The following is a 17,312-nucleotide window of genomic DNA, read 5'->3' as shown; positions in this document are numbered from 1 at the left end:
ACCACTTTCCTTTTGTTGGTTTTACTATCAAGAGTTAGTTTTGGAGTGGTACGATTCCATCATTCTGGACCTAAAGCAGTGATTTAAGTGCTATCTACAGATGCAAATACTTATTTCACTGGCTCTCAGACCTTAACATATATTTCATGTGTATCAGAATCACTTGGAGGGCTTGTTAAAAAGCACATTTCTGGGTCCTAACCCCAAATTTCCTAATTTGGTAGGTCTAGAATGGAGCCTAACCAGTTCACAAGTGAGGCATTGCCTGGTGGTCTGGGCACCACACTTTGAGAATTACTGCTTTTTGTAAAATAGAGATTTTTCTATTTCAGAAACATCTCCTTGTAGGACAGATGGTCATATCAGGAAAAAAATATAAAAGAAACCAAACTTTGTGGAGATCACAGGATTTGGTGGGCTTTAAAAAAATATATTCAAATTATCTCTGTGTGAGGGTGTGAATTTGCTGGTACAAGTCACGTGGCATTTGCAGAGGGTCTGAAATACTATCATAAGTGAATATTCAGAGAATTAAAAGCAAAACCTAGATCTACAGAATATCCATATGTCAAGTCATTATGTTGTATTCCTTAAACTAATGTTATATGTCAGTTATATCTCAATAAAATTACAGGGAGATAAAACTATGATCCATACAAAGATTAGAGACAGTTCTAGGCAATTTATCATTATTGTTATTGTTTAGTTGATAAGTCATGTCCAGCTCTTTGGTGACCCCATGGACTGCCAGGCTCCTCTGTCTGTAGGATTTCCCAGGCAAAAATACTGGAGTGGGTTGCCACTTCCTGCTCCAGGGGATCTTCCAGACATAGGAATTGAACTAGTGTTACCTGCATTGGCAGGTGGGTGCTTTACTGCTGAGCCACCAGGGAAGCCCCAGTTTATCATCAGGCTAAATTGGATTGTGTGCTCTAGGCCAGGGATCCACAAACTTTTTCTGCTAAAAGCCTGACAGTAAAAGTTTAGGTTTTGCCAGCCTTAAATGGTCTGTGTTGCATATTCTTCTTCGCCTCTTCTCTAAACGAAACAAAACAACCATTTAAAAATGTGAAAACCATTCTTAACTTACTGGTCATGTTAAAATGGGCTGTAGTGTGCTAACCCCTACCAAGCCCATGAAGGCTCAGAGGAGAGGGAGAGAAGTGAGGCTGAAGTCATCATTTTGAAGCTTCCTGAAATTCTGGGATTTGAGTGGTGCTTTGAAGGATGGCAAAAATTTAGGTTGAGAGATTATTTCTGAAAGGAGAAGTGATAGCAAAATGAGCTTGTGATGTTTAGTATAAAGGGCTGTAAATTAGATGCAAAGAGTGTAGAGAGCCGCAGTACCTTTACAGATGAAATGGACTAACTGCAAGCCGGAGTTAGGGAGTCCTGTGGCATGAATCCTTGGACAGTCTCAGCCGCTGACAAGCCAACCTGCTAAGCAGCTCTGAGAAATGGAGATGCTCTTTTGGCTTAAAGACTCCATGTTGACTTGGAGCCCAAGGAAGGCAGTGTCTCATGTAACAGTTGGCTCTTCAGTAAGAGCTGTTACTACTATGACTAATTAAAGAACAAACATCATGTGTTTAGGGTTGTGAAGACTATTGGTGTCTTAACCAGAACTATACACAAAGATTTTAGCTCATCTTAATTTGTATTATTGCTATTGGCAACAAAGAAGAATTGTGATGAATAATGCTAAGTCACTTACTCATTCATTGAACATTTATTGAATGTTATCCTGTGCCAGGCTCTAGAGATACAGCTTGAGAAGATCCCCCTTCTAGCGAGAGAGAAGCAGTATGTATAGAAATAATTACAGTAGAGTGAGGTAAGGGTTAGAAAATGTATGTGCAGGGAACTATGGATACTTAGAAGAAGGAACCACCAGTTCACTCCAGTTGTCAAGTTGACTCAGTCTAATTATTACTGGCCATGGATTATATCCTTAATACTAGGCAATTATCTTGCAAATGTGTACATTGATTATAAAGAGGCCTGTGTAAAATACTGTGGTTGGATCAAATCCAATTCCTCATCCAGAAAAAAAAATTTCAAATATTCTACTGTTGCTGCTAAGTTTTTAAGATCCTCTTTTAAGTGCAAAATATTGGGTTGGCTAGAAAGTTCATTTGGGTTTTTCTGCACAACTTGGAAAACTGAACTTTTGTTTTTTAATAGCTTTTATTGAACTACATGGGCTATATACTTAAAAAAAAAAAAGAAACCTGGCTGTTTTTTTTGGCTGTACCTGAGTGGCATATAGGATAAATTCCCCCACCAGGCATCAAACCTGTGCCCTTGACAATGGAAGCACAGAGTCTTAACCACTGGAAATGAAAGTGAAAGTCGCTCAGCCGTGTTCAACTCTTTGTGACCCCATGGACTATACAGTCCATGGCATTCTCCAGGCCAGAATACTGGAGAGGGTAGCCTCTCCCTTCTCCAGGGGAACTTACCAACCCAGGGATCAAACCCAGATCTCCTGCACTACAGGTGGTTTCTTTACCAGCTGAGCCACCAGGGAAGCCCAAGAATACTAGAGTGCATACCCTATCCCTTCACAGCGGATCTTCACAACCCAGAAATCAAACCAGGGTCTCCTGCATTGCAGGCGGATTCTTTACCAACTGAGCTATCAAGGAAGCCCCCTTAACCACTGGACCACCAGGGAACTCCCCAAACCAAATGAAGTTTTTTACCAGTGCAGTAGATAGTGTTGCTTGGTCACTTAATTTTGTGTTTCCCACTATTCTGATGTGAATATTAAATTCTAAAACACAGTAAAAATTCTAAAACCCAATAAAAGTTGCAGAAAAGAAGATTCTGTGATAGGCAAAAGAAAAATGCGCTCCCCCAAAAGAGTTGTCATCTGTGAACCTGTGAATATATTATGTTACATGGTAAAGAGGGGAAATTAGAGTTGGATGGAATTCAGGTTGTTAATCAGATGACTTTAAAATAGGCAGATTATCCTGGGTTATCAGAGTAGGGGACAGTGTCAACATAAGGATAATTAATAAGTGAAAGAGGGAGTCAGAGAAGAGGCTGGACTGATGTGATCTGAGAAATACTCAACCTGCTTTTGCTAACTTGAAAGATGGAGAAAAGGGACCACAAGTCAAAAAATTCAGATTGCTTCTGGACACTGGAAGAGACAAGGAAGTGTGTTCTGTCTGTATTAGTTTGCTGCTGCTGCTAAGTTGCTACAGTCGTGTCCGACTCTGGGCGACCCCATAGACGGCAGCCCACCAGGCTCTCCCGTTCCTGGGATTCTCCAGGCAAGAACACTGGAGTGGGTTGCCATTTCCTTCTCCAATACAGGAAAGTGAAAAGTGAAAGTAAAGTCGCTCAGTCGTGTCCAACTCTTAGCAACCCCATAGACTGTGGCCCACCAGGCTCCTCTGTCCTTGGGATTTTCCGGGCCAGAGTGCTAGAGTGGAATGCCATTGCCTTCTCCTAGGGCTGCCATAACTAACAAGTGTGGCTTAACAACAGGAATGTATTTTCTCTCAGTTCTGAAGCTGGGAGTCAGAGATCAAGGTGTTAGCAGGACTGATTTTTTTTCTGAGGCCTCTCTCCTTGGCTTGTAGATCTGTCTTCTCTGTCTGCGGATGATCTTTCCTCTGTGTGTACCTGTGTCCTGATTTTCTTCTAAGGATGCCAGTCATACTGCGTGACAGCCCACCCTAATAACCTCATTTTAATTTAATTACCCCTTCTCCAGATACAGTCACATTATGAGATACTCGGGATTAGGACTTCAATGTATAAATTGGGGGGTGGGGTGGGGGGACACACTTCAGTCCATAACACTACCTTAGAGTCTATAGAAGGATCATGGGTTGGCTATCACTCTGATTTTCGGACTCCTGACCCCTGCAATTATAAGAGAATAAATTTGTGTTGTTTAAGCCATCAAGTTTGTGATAATATAGCAAATGAGAAAATAAATACAAGTCACCTGAATCTAACAATAGTAGATTGATGAACTAAATTATGAAACATCTATTAATATACAATGGAATATCATGGAGCCATCAAAATCTTGAAGTAAATGTCCTTTGATGGATGAGTGGATAAACAAGATGTGGCATATACATACAATGGAATATTATTCAGCTTAAAAAGGGAAGGTAATTCTAATGCCTGCTACAATGTGGATGAACCTTGGAGATATGTTAAATGTAAACAAGCCAGTCTCAGAAGACACACCCTGTATGATTCTACTTATAAGAGATATCTAGAGTAATCAAAGTCATAAAAACAGGAAGTAGAACAGTGGATGCCAGGGGCTATGGGAGGGGGAAATGAGTAATTTTTTTTTAGTGGGTATAGAGTTTTAGTTTTGCAGGATGAAAAAGTACCAGAGATTGGTTGAACAACAATGTGAATATACTTAACACTGGTGAACTCTTATACTTAAAAACGTTCAAGATGATAAATTTTATTTTACCACAGTTTTAAACATTTTAAACAAAGGTAAGTTTAAAAGGCAATAACAGAAAAATAGATGCAGTGTGTTTCCATTGTGTGCTTTAGAGAAAGGATATGTACACATGTAACAGGTTTGTGTACAGTGTATCTCTGAAAAGATACCCAAGAAACTAGTGTAGTGAATACTTCTGGGAATGGGGTTGTAGAGAACTAGGAGGTGTGGGGGACAGTGATGGGAAGAAAACAAATATTCTCCAACAGCTTCGGAATCTTGTTTACCATGTACATACTAAAATAATGTTTTTACTTAGTTCTTAGATACAGAGAACAGATTGATAGTTGCCAGAAGCAGGGAGTGGGCAAAATGGGTGAAAGAGTGAAAAGGTGCAAACTCCTAAAATAAATAAATCATGGGAATGCAATTTTTTAAAAGGAGAAAAAAGAATGGTTTTAAATGTGTAAGTTGGGGTTAGGGACTGCAGAGAAGGTTTTCTCAGCTGGGTCCTCTGTGAGTGTGTGCATGCTCAGCCACTTCAGTCATGTCTGACTCTTTGCAACCCCATGGACGGGAGCCTGCCAGGCTTCTCTGTCCATGGGATTTCCCAGGCAAGAATCCTGGAGTGGGTTGCCATGCCCTCCTCCAGGGGATCTTCCCGACCCAGGGATCAAACCCACATCTCTTGCATCTTCTGCACAGCAGGCAGACTTTGCAGGTGGCTCAGACATTGCAGGTGACTGAGCCACCACATCTTTAGGCTACAAGATTGCTTTGTTCAATCTAGTTAACACTTCAGTGTCAGGATAAGTAAGACCTATTTCTTATCCTGACCTTTAAATGTGAAAAGCTCTTAGCCCCCAAGTGGTCATCAGGTTTTAGGGCACACATGTGTTTTATTTTTTGCTGTCTGAAAGTATATTTTCAAAGTCTCTAGTTCTTTAAGAACAACTGCAATTTATTCACTAAATTAGAGCCCCTTAAAAAGTTGGGAGGAGAAAAGAAGGAAAAAAGGAAAGGTAAAAATATAATAATCATAAATGTTTTCTGCTTCTTAAAATCACATAACCTGTGACAAAAATAGAATATAAGAGACAACAGTACAAACAGGTTTGGGCTCTTGTGGGGTTATTTCTTAAGACTTCTGCTTGCCAGTTGTTAGGTAACTGCAAAAGTTAACAGGCTTCAAAACATCCTCCTTAGTACATGAGACTTTGCATCATACATTCCATATAAAGATTGCAACATTTTATTACTGTAATTGTTGCTCAGAAGCTGTTCCAAATTGAAATTTCTTGTATATATGAATGTGTTTTCCTTACCTGCAGTGTTAGCCCTTGTTTTTCTCCAAATGATACTTGGCCAAAGGGCTATATTTCCACGGAGCCATATCCTTATCTTTTTGTTTTTTGCATCTCCATATAAGCTAAAAACTATTTTTGGAACCTGTTCAGTTATCTTTCCCTTTTGTTTGGAGTTTTACTATAGCTAATCTAGAACCAAGTAAAGTGCTTATTAGTTCTTAGTAGGGGTACAATAAGTGGTAATGAATACCCATTGTGAGTTCAATACTTGAAGGTTATGTAGGGAATGCCAATTTGTCTGGATTTAGAAGTAAAACACTTAAAATTTTGTAGAAACAAAATTTCCCTCGATGGCAGAAGTTCCTTTGAAAGAGAACTTAGCCCAAATGTGTAAGTGTTTTACTTTCAGGGAGATTATTATTACTTTAATTATATGTATTATTATTGGCAGCAGTAGTATTACCAACATGAGTAGCTAAATTATGTTTTTCTTATATCATCTCTCATACAATTTTTCCAGTGACCCTATTAGATAGATGCTATTGTTGTGCCCATTTTTATGGATGAGGAAATTGAGCTTAGAGAGATTAATTAATGTGTTCAACATCACGTGACTAGTAAGTGACAGAATCAGGATATAAACTCAGTTAAGATTTGGGCTTGATACTTTCAATGCAAGAATATTATTAACAGTTTGACTCTATTGTCTTCAAAATCCCTACTAAAAATGACCAAAGGAATATTATAAAAAGGAAGATAGGAAGGAAAGACAAAAAAGAAGGGAGAAGAAAATTGATGCCTGCACTACAAACTCAGCACAGTCGCTGTTGTCATGTTAGAAGAAACACTGCAGGACTTTCTACACCATGAAATTCAGGCAAGATCACCTGAGAAGGGCCTACTTTTAGGTTGAGGCAAGGGCCTACCCACCTGAGAAGTACTAGATGTAAACTAAACTCACCTGGGGACTGAGTTTAAGGAAACATCTTTCATTCCTAGCTTACTAAAAATATTTGAAGCCAAAAATGACCTTTAATTTTATCAAATGTCTTTTACTATTTAGATAATCATGCATTTTTTTCTTATTTTTTTTAACTATATGTTAAATTATATTAATAGAGTTCCTAAACATTCATTCTTAGAATAAACTCTTTATATTGTCAGTGGAAATAATAAATAGGCTATAATAGGAATTAAAAAGTTTGATTTCAGCCAAACTGAGGGCTATAGCCCAAAAGACAGCCTCGAAGAGAACTGTGAGGAACCACTCCGGAGGAGCATGGGTTTCAGCATAGGTTTATACCTTGTCAGAACAAGGAAAATTAGACAAGTCAGAGACACATTTCTTCAAGATTTAAAAAAACAAAAACAAATCAGCATGTATACAGCCAGTCAGTATGGCCTTGGCTTCTGGGAAGGAACTCTTATCATCAAGGGAGTACCAGCATTGGAAGGAAGGCACTTAATCTTTATTTTTAACATGGACATTCTGTACTTCTGGTCAGTGCACCTTATTTTTTTTTTAAATGATTAAAGCAGCTGTACAATGTATGTTTGATAGGCCACGAACAGGCTGTTTAGTTAGCATAAAATTCCAGTTAAATCATGTACAAGCCAGAATGACTTCCACATACCTCAATAGGTAGGAGTTTCTCCTATCAATTGTCATAAGCAGTTAATTGAATTTCAATTAATAAGTATGTAGGAAAGTCTTAAAATAACTTTAGGAATGCAGATGTCATTATAGGACCTCTTACTTTTTTAATGTAGAAATTTATTGATTTACAATATTAGTGTCAGATGTACAGCATAGTGATTTAATACTTTTATAGCTCATACTCCTTTAAAGTTGTTACACAGTGCTAACTATATTTCCCTGTGCTGTGCAATATATCCTTGTTTCTTATCTGCTTTATACATGGTAGTTTGTATCTCTTAATCCCATACTCCTATCTGGCCCCTCCCCTCCCTCTCTCTACTGGTATCTAGTTTGTTTTCTATATCTGTGAGTCTGTTTCTGTTTTGTTATATGCAATATTTGTCTTTCTCTGTCTGACTTATTTTACTAAACATAATACACTCCAGGTCTATCCATGTAGTTACAAATGGCAGAAATTCAGTTTTTTAATGGCCAATAGTCCATTTCATATAAAAGAACCTCTTTCTTAAAAGGTCATTTTGGAAGAGCTCATGTAACCATGCTGCAATATATACAAGAATAAAAACCTAAAAATCGTCAACTAGTGTAATTAGGATTAAAGGCTATGGTTTTTCCAGTGGTCATGTATGGATGTGAGAGTTGGACTGTGAAGAAAGCTGAGCACCGAAGAATTGATGCTATTCAACTGTGGTGCTGGAGAAGACTCTTGAGAGTCCCTTGGACTGCAAGGAGATCCAACCAGTCCATCCTAAAGGAGACCAGTCCTGGGTGTTCACTGAAAGAACTGATGCTGAGGCTGAAACTCCAGTACTTTGGCCACCTCATGCGAAGAGCTGACTCATTGGAAAAGACCCTGATGCTGGGAGGGACTGGGGGCAGGAGGAGAAGGGGACGACAGAGGATGAGATGCTGGATGGCATCACCGACTCGATGCACATGATTTTGGGTGAACTCTGGGAGTTGGTGATGGACAGGGAGGCCTGGCGTGCTGCGATTCATGGGGTCACAAAGAGCTGGACTTGACTGAACGACTGAACTGAACCGAACTGAATGTGTACTTTTCTCTCTTGACAGTGACAAACCATGTTTGATATGCTTGATATCATCTGTTGTGATATAAGGAATTTGGGAGAATTGAAAGCAGCTTTGATTTCTGCCTTTTTCCTTCAGATATTTTGTTTGTTATTTATTAATGCATTAGCTTTTCTAATATGACTTTCAGAAGTAGTTGCATATTTTGTAGACTGATTTTTTTAAGACAAAGGAGAATAAATATTCTTATTTTTTCCTCCTCCAAAATGCAAAGCAGTAAGAAAGAGACTTTGCATTTGCAAGACCTAAAAATGATTTTACATATTTAATTGTTTGTTTACTTTCTGAAAGAGGAAGAGAGGAGAAATGGAATATGAGACTTGGTTGTAAGGACAAAACCCAAAAGTAGGCAAAAGATCAGGGTAGGAAAAGATAAGAAGGAAATAAAACAGGAGAAGGCAGTTACCAGAAGTAGGAACTCTGAACTTTACTCTGTTTATCTGCACTCTAAAACTCATCTCTGCAGGTATTCTATGAGTCAAAACAGTCTCAGCTTTGAAAATACAAAATATCAGTCAACCAAGATAGCCATAAAGTAGTTGTGTATGATTAAGTTTCAGCCACAGATAGTGACAGTTTTTTTGTTTAATAGACTTATTGAGATCTGATTGATAAAAAACTCGACATAGTTAACATATCCAGTTTGATGAGTTTGGACATGTGCCTACATCCATGAAAACCATCAATGGATAATCAAGGTAATAAAAATATCTATTAACCTCAAAAGTTTCCTTAGGCTCCTAGGGGTTTTATTGTTTGTTTTGTGGTAAGAACATTTAAAATAAGATGCAGACATCTCTTCAAGACCCTGATTTCTATTCTTTTGGATTTGTACACAGAAGTGAGATTGGTGCATCATATAGTAGTGTGAAGTTTTGATGACAAAAGTGTATACGTCTCTATGTAGGGATAACTCAAGTTTCCAGCAGCTGTTACCCAAACAGCAAATATTAGAAGGAACTTAATGGGTCACAATTGGAGCTTTTGTGTGTGTGCTCCTTTGAGTCATAAGGGAAAAATTCTCTTGTGTTACCAGCTAATTGTTTCACCCCTTTGTCGCATTTTTCTTATCTGTCTTCTAGACAGATTTTGAAAAAGAGATTGGAGAGTGGAAGAAAGGTTTTAAATTGTTTCCTGGCATGTATCAGTAGGACTTGGCTAGGGCATGTTTTTTGGCTCTCCTTGTAAACAGTTGTTAGCAGAGGGCTAATGAGGCTGGCTAGGCTAGTGATTCGAACCCCTAATCGTGTGCTCTGTTACATTCTAAAGCCTGTCTCTAAACAGTCATCTTATACATATCTTTGAATATGAGGACAAGTGAACACAAACTTACCCTGTTCTGGAAGAAGTCCAGAGTACATACTCTGAAGGGTCAGTAGCAACATCTTTACAGAAAAAGGACATCCCATGGCCCAGTTGGAAACCACAGAAAATGCTTCGGCTAATCCAACATGCCTCACTTTTCCTAACCAATCATCTTGTTGGCTTTATTCTCTCCAAAACAGCCGTTACTAATCAGAATCAGCTTCTCACCTATGAGCTAACAGCAACACAGTGATTTCTGCTGGTCTTTCTCCTCATGCTGTGGCCCCAGTATCTGGATCTCTGAAATAATCTCATTTGTGTTACAGAGCTCTCACCTGGAAGACAGTGAATCCGCAGCGTTACTTTGCTGTGAATGTGAAGACTCAGAAATCTTTAGTGATTCCAATGTACGTAGGTATTTGTCTTTCTACAGCCTTTGGTGATTCAGGTGAAAAGTTTTTAGAGTAAATTTGGCTCTTCAGCGCAGCTGAGATAGTGCCAATTATTTTTTCTTTATCTGTTTGGCCTAACTCAGCCAAATAGCTTGGGAAGGCAAATAAGTGACTTGAAATGAGTGTATGTATAAATAGTCTGGTATATGTGTATGTGCAATAATCTCCCCTCAAAGCATATCTATCAAAGTAGATAAATGCTGTACCCTGGAACCTTAAGTAAGTCTTCTTCACTAAGGAATGTCGTTGTTTTTGTGGGTTTTTCACGTTTTTTTATGGTCTTTTCCCTGTGACAGCTGGTATTGGTACTGCCACTGGACCTTTATCCCCCACATACAAAGACCTAACATATCCTGGCTGTTGATAACGTTAAGACAAAGTAGTGTTATAAATCCTAGAGAGTCAGCCAGATCATCTCAAACTTAGAACTATCTAACTACATTTCATGAGGTATTGTAAATTGTATTGATCTCATCTGGAGCCTGGCCTGCTACAGTCCATGAGGTCGCACAGAGTTGGACGTGACTTAGCCACTGAACAACATCTGATCCCCAGCATAGTTTTCTGATTATTGCAGATTACCCACAGAATCAGGCTGAAGTTAGAGAATGACTTAAGTTGACTACATATCACTTTTAGTAGGGTAACTGCCTTTGCAAGCCATAGTTCAAACTAGGTTTTACAAACCTCGATCATAAAATCTGGATTCTGTCCATTCCAGAATGCTTATTGTGCATAGTAGGTATTCTATAAGTATTGTTGAAGTTTCATCAATGAAAACTCTCTCTTGAAGTTGTGCCTGTGAAGTATACCAGCATAGTACTGTCTGCTTTAAACTGTCTTTACTTCACCTTCATGGCACAGTGAAAATGATCATTGTTTTAGGACCTTGTTCAACTATTATGTTGATTCATCTGGTTGCACTTCATTCAGCACTGATGAAGAGACTGAAATGGCACGAAGTCAGTTACTGTGACTCACTAATAACTCACTTCCCTAGGACTTGAAAACATTAATGAATTCACATGAACACTCATTTATTATCTACACGTAGCAGATGTCAGACTGAGGGTGGAAAGGTTATATTCTTTGCCTAGTGTTGTGCGATAAGCAGGAGCAGCGCTGACATCAGATCTTAGCTGGCAGCCGTCAGTGAACGCATTATCGGCAGGCAGCATCATCAGTGATGGAATGTGTACTGGTCTCCTTACATGTAGTATCCTACAAGATTTATTTGGTTCAGTCTGCAGTGCGGTCCTCTGCACTTGGACTGAGGATGTTTTTAATCCTACTTGTTTTGGGTGATTTTTGTCTTACAGAGATTGGTGCATGGCAGTCCACATAAAGATTTTTATGAAGTTGGACACATAGGGAAAAGATTCTAGTTTTAATAGTTTTCCCCATTAGGAAAAATTAGATGGGTATATATATTTGCAGATTACTCTGCATTGCTTGCTTTTTTAAAATATTTATTCATTTATTTATTTTTGGCTGTGCTGGGTCTTCGGTGCTGCAAGCAGGCTTGCTCAGATTATGGAGGGCGAAGGCTACTCTCTAGTTGTGGTGTGCAGGCTCTAGGGCACGTGGGCTCGGTAGTCTCAAGTTCAACGACCCTAGAGCATGCTGACCTCAGTTGTTGTGGCAAGTGGGCTTAGTTGCCCCATTGCTTGATTTTATTGCCAGAACTTTCAGTCATTTAAGTCAGGTTTGTTGCCTCTCTGAGAGGCAAAAGCGGTTTCATGTACTTGACTGGCTTCACCTATGAAGGTACTGGATCCTCCTGTTTTGTTTGTTCAAGGAGTATTTCCCACACTTTTTTTTTTCTCACCTTCCCATTCCCACTCTGCACATCAAAGGGGATTGAAAAGGTCCTTCCCAATTTGAAGGTTTAAACTCTAAAGCAAAATTATTTGCAGAGCAAACTGACTGAAATCCCCACTTGGGATTTCCTTCAAAGAAAATGGTAGAGATCTTGGTAACTATTTGAAATAGAAGTTAACTTGTAATGAAAAGTAGAAGATAAAGAACTTCTTCAGTCAACCTTGGGATAACAGAAATATGACCTTTGGTCAGCTATATTCATTCCTTTACTTACGCATGGATTCATTCATTCACCAAGTCTTGATTGATTCTCATGTACAAATTCCCAGTCCCAAGGCTGTGGGAGTTAGGCATAAAATATAAAATCTACCGTAAGAGCAAACATACAGCTACAAGGTAAATAAGGTCTGAGAATCGAATGTAAAACATGGTGACTGTAGTTAACATTGTATTTTATAATTGAAATTGCTAAAAGAGCAGAACTTAAATGTTCTCACTAATGTATATATGAAAGTGAAAGTGAAGTTGCTCAGTCGTGTCCGACTCTTTGCGATCCTGTGGACTGTAGCCTACCAGGCTTCTCCGTCCATGGGATTATTTATATATATATAACCTGTATATATACATATATATTACATATGTATAGATATACTCACCAATATAATATATATATATATACATATATACATACATATAAAGTATTAACCAGATGAGGGGAATCGTTTCACAATGTATTCATATATAAATCACCACAGTGTACACTTTAAATAGCTTGCAATTTTATTTGTCAATTATACCCCCAGTAAAGTGGAAATTAAAAAGACTTTACTCTAGGAGAATGTTTAATCTACCATTCAACAGATTAGTCTCATGGTATTCATGGAAATGCAGTACATGGGGAGAAGAGAAGAGATCTGTGGGTGAGTGGAAGGAAATTTGGCTGGAGGCAGTGAAGGGATGAGGGGTTGGAAGAGGGCTGGCTGCCTGACATCTCCTGGGGGTTTCACGAAAGAGAGGAGAGAAATGTAGAGAGACCTCTGCCCCTTCCCTGGTCCCACTCAGCCTCTAGGGAACGAGATACAGGGTAGAAGCAGAAGCAGCTAATTCTCCCTCTGCTATGCACAGGGTCACTGGAGGCCTCCATGATGGGAAGAGGGACTGCCTGCCCTAGAGCACGGTGAACCTGTGACTGAAAGAGGTCATAAAGGAAGAAGACACTGGCCCAAGCAGCAGGAATTTCACTTTGGCTCCAGATAAGAAAGAAAGTAGACAGGGACTAGAGCAGGTTGGGTACTGGTGGCTACAGCAGCCGCTGAAGACTCCTGAGGCTCTCTTCGTTTCCCATCCTCATACCTACTGCTCTCCTGCCTTAAAGGAAAAGAGCTCTGCCTGACCCGGGTTTCCAGTTATGGTGATTGTGGACTTCAGCTGAAATAACTGGATTCATCCCCATTGTAGCGTTATTTCTTCCCTAGCCTATAGGTCAGGAAAATGCTTGTTGTGTTAGTTTATCTCCTAAGAATACAACTTAATTCTTTCTCTCCTTTCTCTGCTCTTCTGACTCCTCCCCTACCCTACCAGGCAGGAAGAGGGATGGATACTCCTTTGCTTGGATATTATACCCTTGGAGGGAATGCACTTTTCCTGTGTGCAATCAAAACACATTTTGTGTTTGAATAGCCCAGTAAAAGGGAGAGGTGTTAAGCTTTTTGTTGTTAAAGAAAGAAAAGGAAAGCTACCTTCTAGAATTGAATGTGGAGGAGGCAGATGAAAAGAAAGAAAAATCTAAAATGTAGAACCTATTTGATTTAGAATACTTTACTTTTTTTTTTTTTTTTACTTTACAATATTGTGTTGGTTTCGCCATACATCAACATGAATCTACCGTGGGTATACACATGTTCCCCATCCTGAACCCCCCTCCCACCTCCCTCCCTGTACCCTCCCTCTGGATCATCCCAGTGCACCAGCCCCAAGCATCCCGTATCCTGCATTGAACCTGGACTGGCAATTCGTTTCTTATATGATATTATACATGTTTCAGTGCCATTCTCCCAAATCATCCCACCCTCTTCCTCTCCCAGAGTCCAAAATACTGTGCTATACATCTATGTCTCTTTTGCTGTCTTGCATACAGGGTTATCATTACCATCTTTCTAAATTCCATATATATGCATTAGTATACTGTATTGGTGTTTTTCTTTCTGGCTTACTTCACTCTGTATAATCAGCTCCAGTTTCAGTCACCTCATTAGAAATGACTCAAATGTATTCTTTTTAATGGCTGAGTAATACTCCATTGTGTATATGTACCACAGCTGTCTTATCCATTCATCTGCTGATGGACATCTAGGTTGCTTCCATGTCCTGGCTATTATAAACAGTGCTGCGATGAACATTGGGGTACACATGTCTCTTTCAATTCTGGTTTCTTCAGTGTGAATGCCCAGCAGTGGGATTGTGGGGTCATAAGGCAGTTCTATTTCCAGTTTTTTAAGGACTCTCCACATTGTTCTCCATAGTGGCTGTACTAGTTTGCATTCCCACCAGCAGTGTAAGAGGGTTCCCTTTTCTCCACACCCTCTCCACACCCAGCATTTATTGCTTGTAGACTTTTGGATTGCAGCCATTCTGTCTGGCGTGAAATGGTACCTCATTGTGGTTTTGATTTGCATTTCTCTGATAATGAGTGATGTTGAGCATCTTTTCACGTGTTTGTTAGCCATCCGTATGTCTTCTTTGGAGAAATATCTGTTTAGCTCTTTGGCCCATTTGTTGATTGGGTCGTTTATTTTTCTGGAATTGAGCTGCAGGAGTTGCTTGTATATTTTTGAGATTAGTTGTTTGTCAGTTGCTTCATTTGCTATTATTTTCTCCCATTCTGAAGGCTGTCTTTTCACCTTGCTTATAATTTCCTTTGTTATGCAGAAGCTTTTAATTTTAATTAGGTCCCATTTGTTTATTTTTGCTTTTATTTCCAATATTCTGGGAGGTGGGTCATAGAGGATCCTGCTGTGATGTATGTCAGAGAGTGTTTTGCCTATGTTCTCCTCTTGGAGTTTTATAGTTTCTGGTCTTACGTTTCGATCTTTAATCCATTTTGAGTTTATTTTTGTGTATGGTGTTAGAAAGTGTTCTAGTTTCATTTTTTTACAAGTGGTTGACCAGTTTTCCCAGCACCACTTGTTAAAGAGATTGTCTTTTCTCCATTGTATATTCTTGCCTCCTTTGTCAAAGATAAAGTGTCCAAAAGTGCGTGGATTTATCTCTGGGCTTTCTATTTTGTTCCATTGATCTATATTTCTGTCTTTGTGCCAGTACCATACTGTCTTGATGACTGTGGCTTTGTAGTAGAGCCTGAAGTCAGGCAGGTTGATTCCTCCAGTTCCATTCTTCTTTCTCAAGATTGCTTTGGCTATTCAAGGTTTTTTGTATTTCAATACAAATTGTGAAATTATTTGTTCTAGCTCTGTGAAAAATACCATTGGTAGCTTGATAGGGATTGCATTGAATCTATAGATTGCTTTGGGTAGTATACCCATTTTCACTATATTGATTCTTCCGATCCATGAACATGGTATATTTCTCCATCTATCAGTGTCCTCTTTGATTTCTTTCACCGGTGTTTTATAGTTTTCTATATATAGGTCTTTAGTTTCTTTAGATAGATATATTCCTAAGTATTTTATTCTTTTCATTGCAATGGTGAATGGAATTGTTTCCTTATTTTCTCTTTGTATTTTCTCATTATTAGTGTACAGGAATGCAAGGGATTTCTGTGTGTTGATTTTATATCCTGCAACTTTACTATATTCATTGATTAGCTCTAGTAATTTTCTGGTGGCGTCTTTAGGGTTTCCTATGTAGAGGATCATGTCATCTGCAAACAGTGAGAGTTTTACTTCTTCTTTTCCAATTTGGCTTCCTTTTATTTTTTTCTGCTCTGACTGCTGTGGCCAAAACTTCCAGAACTGTGTTGAATAGTAATGGTGAAAGTGGGCACCCTTGTCTTGTTCCTGACTTTAGGGGAAATGCTTTCAATTTTTCACCATTGAGGATAATGTTTGCTGTGGGTTTGTCATATATAGCTTTTATTATGTTGAGGTATGTTCCTTCTATTCCTGCTTTCTGGAGAGTTTCTATCATAAATGGATGTTGAATTTTGTCAAAGGCCTTCTCTGCATCTATTGAGATAATCATATGGCTTTTATTTTTCAATTTGTTAATATGGTGTATTACATTGATTGATTTGCAGATATTGAAGAATCCCTGCGTCCCTGGAATAAAGCCCACTTGGTCATGGTGTATGATCTTTTTAATGCGTTGATGGATTCTGTTTGCTAGAATTTTGTTAAGGATTTCTGCATCTATGTTCATCAGTGATATTGGCCTGTAGTTTTCTTTTTTTGTGGCATCTTTGTCAGGTTTTGGTATTAGGGTGATGGTGGCCTCATAGAATTTGGCAATAAGGAGTTCATGATCTGAGCCACAGTCAGCTCCTGGTCTTGTTTCTGTTGACTCTATAGAGCTTCTCCATCTTTGGCTGCAAAGAATATAATCAGTCTGATTTCGGTGTTGACCATCTGGTGATGTCCATATGTAGAGTCTTCTCTTGTGTTGTTGGAAGAGGGTGTTTGCTATGACCAGTGCATTTTCTTGGCAAAACTCTATTAGTCTTTGCCCTGCTTCATTCCGCATTCCAAGGCCAAATTTGCCTGTTACTCCAGGTGTTTCTTGACTTCCTACTTTTGCATTCCAGTCCCCTATAATGAAAAGGACATCTTTTTTGTGTGTTAGTTCTAAAAGATCTTGTAGGTCTTCATAAAACCGTTCAGCTTCAGTTTCTTCAGTGTTACTGGTTGGGGCATAGACTTGGATAACCGTCATATTGAATGGTTTGCCTTGGAAACGAACAGAGATCATTCTGTTGTTTTTGAGATTGCATCCAAGTACTGCATTTCAGACTCTTTTGTTGACCATGATGGCTACTCCATTTCTTCTGAGGGATTCCTGCCCACAGTAGTAGATATAATGGTCATCTGAGTTAAATTCACCCATTCCAGTCCATTTTAGTTCACTGATTCCTAGAATGTCGATGTTCACCCTTGCCATCTGTTGTTTGACCACTTCCAATTTGCCTTGATTCATGGACCTGACATCCCAGGTTCCTATGCAATATTGCTCTTTACAGCATCGGATCTTGCTTCTATCACCAGTCACATCCACAACTGGGTATTGGTTTT

At 39.0% G+C, this 17,312-nt stretch overlaps 1 protein-coding gene across 4 annotated transcripts in view; it reads left to right on the top strand.

Moving 5' to 3' along the window:
• The window catches only part of SSH2 (slingshot protein phosphatase 2), a 245,460-nt gene that overhangs the window by 55,361 nt on the left and 172,787 nt on the right, over positions 1-17,312 (top strand). For 2 of the 4 annotated variants that reach the window (XM_070292538.1, XM_070292537.1), the window contains exon 2: positions 10,123-10,203. The exons of the other annotated variants lie outside the window; for them this stretch is intronic. In XM_070292538.1, coding sequence (XP_070148639.1) covers positions 10,123-10,203 — 81 coding nt within the window. The remainder of the gene's footprint in view (positions 1-10,122; positions 10,204-17,312) is intronic. 4 annotated transcript variants of the gene reach the window in all.

Source organism: Ovis canadensis, chromosome 11, assembly GCF_042477335.2.
Source record: "Ovis canadensis isolate MfBH-ARS-UI-01 breed Bighorn chromosome 11, ARS-UI_OviCan_v2, whole genome shotgun sequence".
NCBI lineage: Eukaryota > Metazoa > Chordata > Mammalia > Artiodactyla > Bovidae > Ovis > Ovis canadensis.
This window is presented reverse-complemented; position numbering and strand designations above follow the sequence as displayed.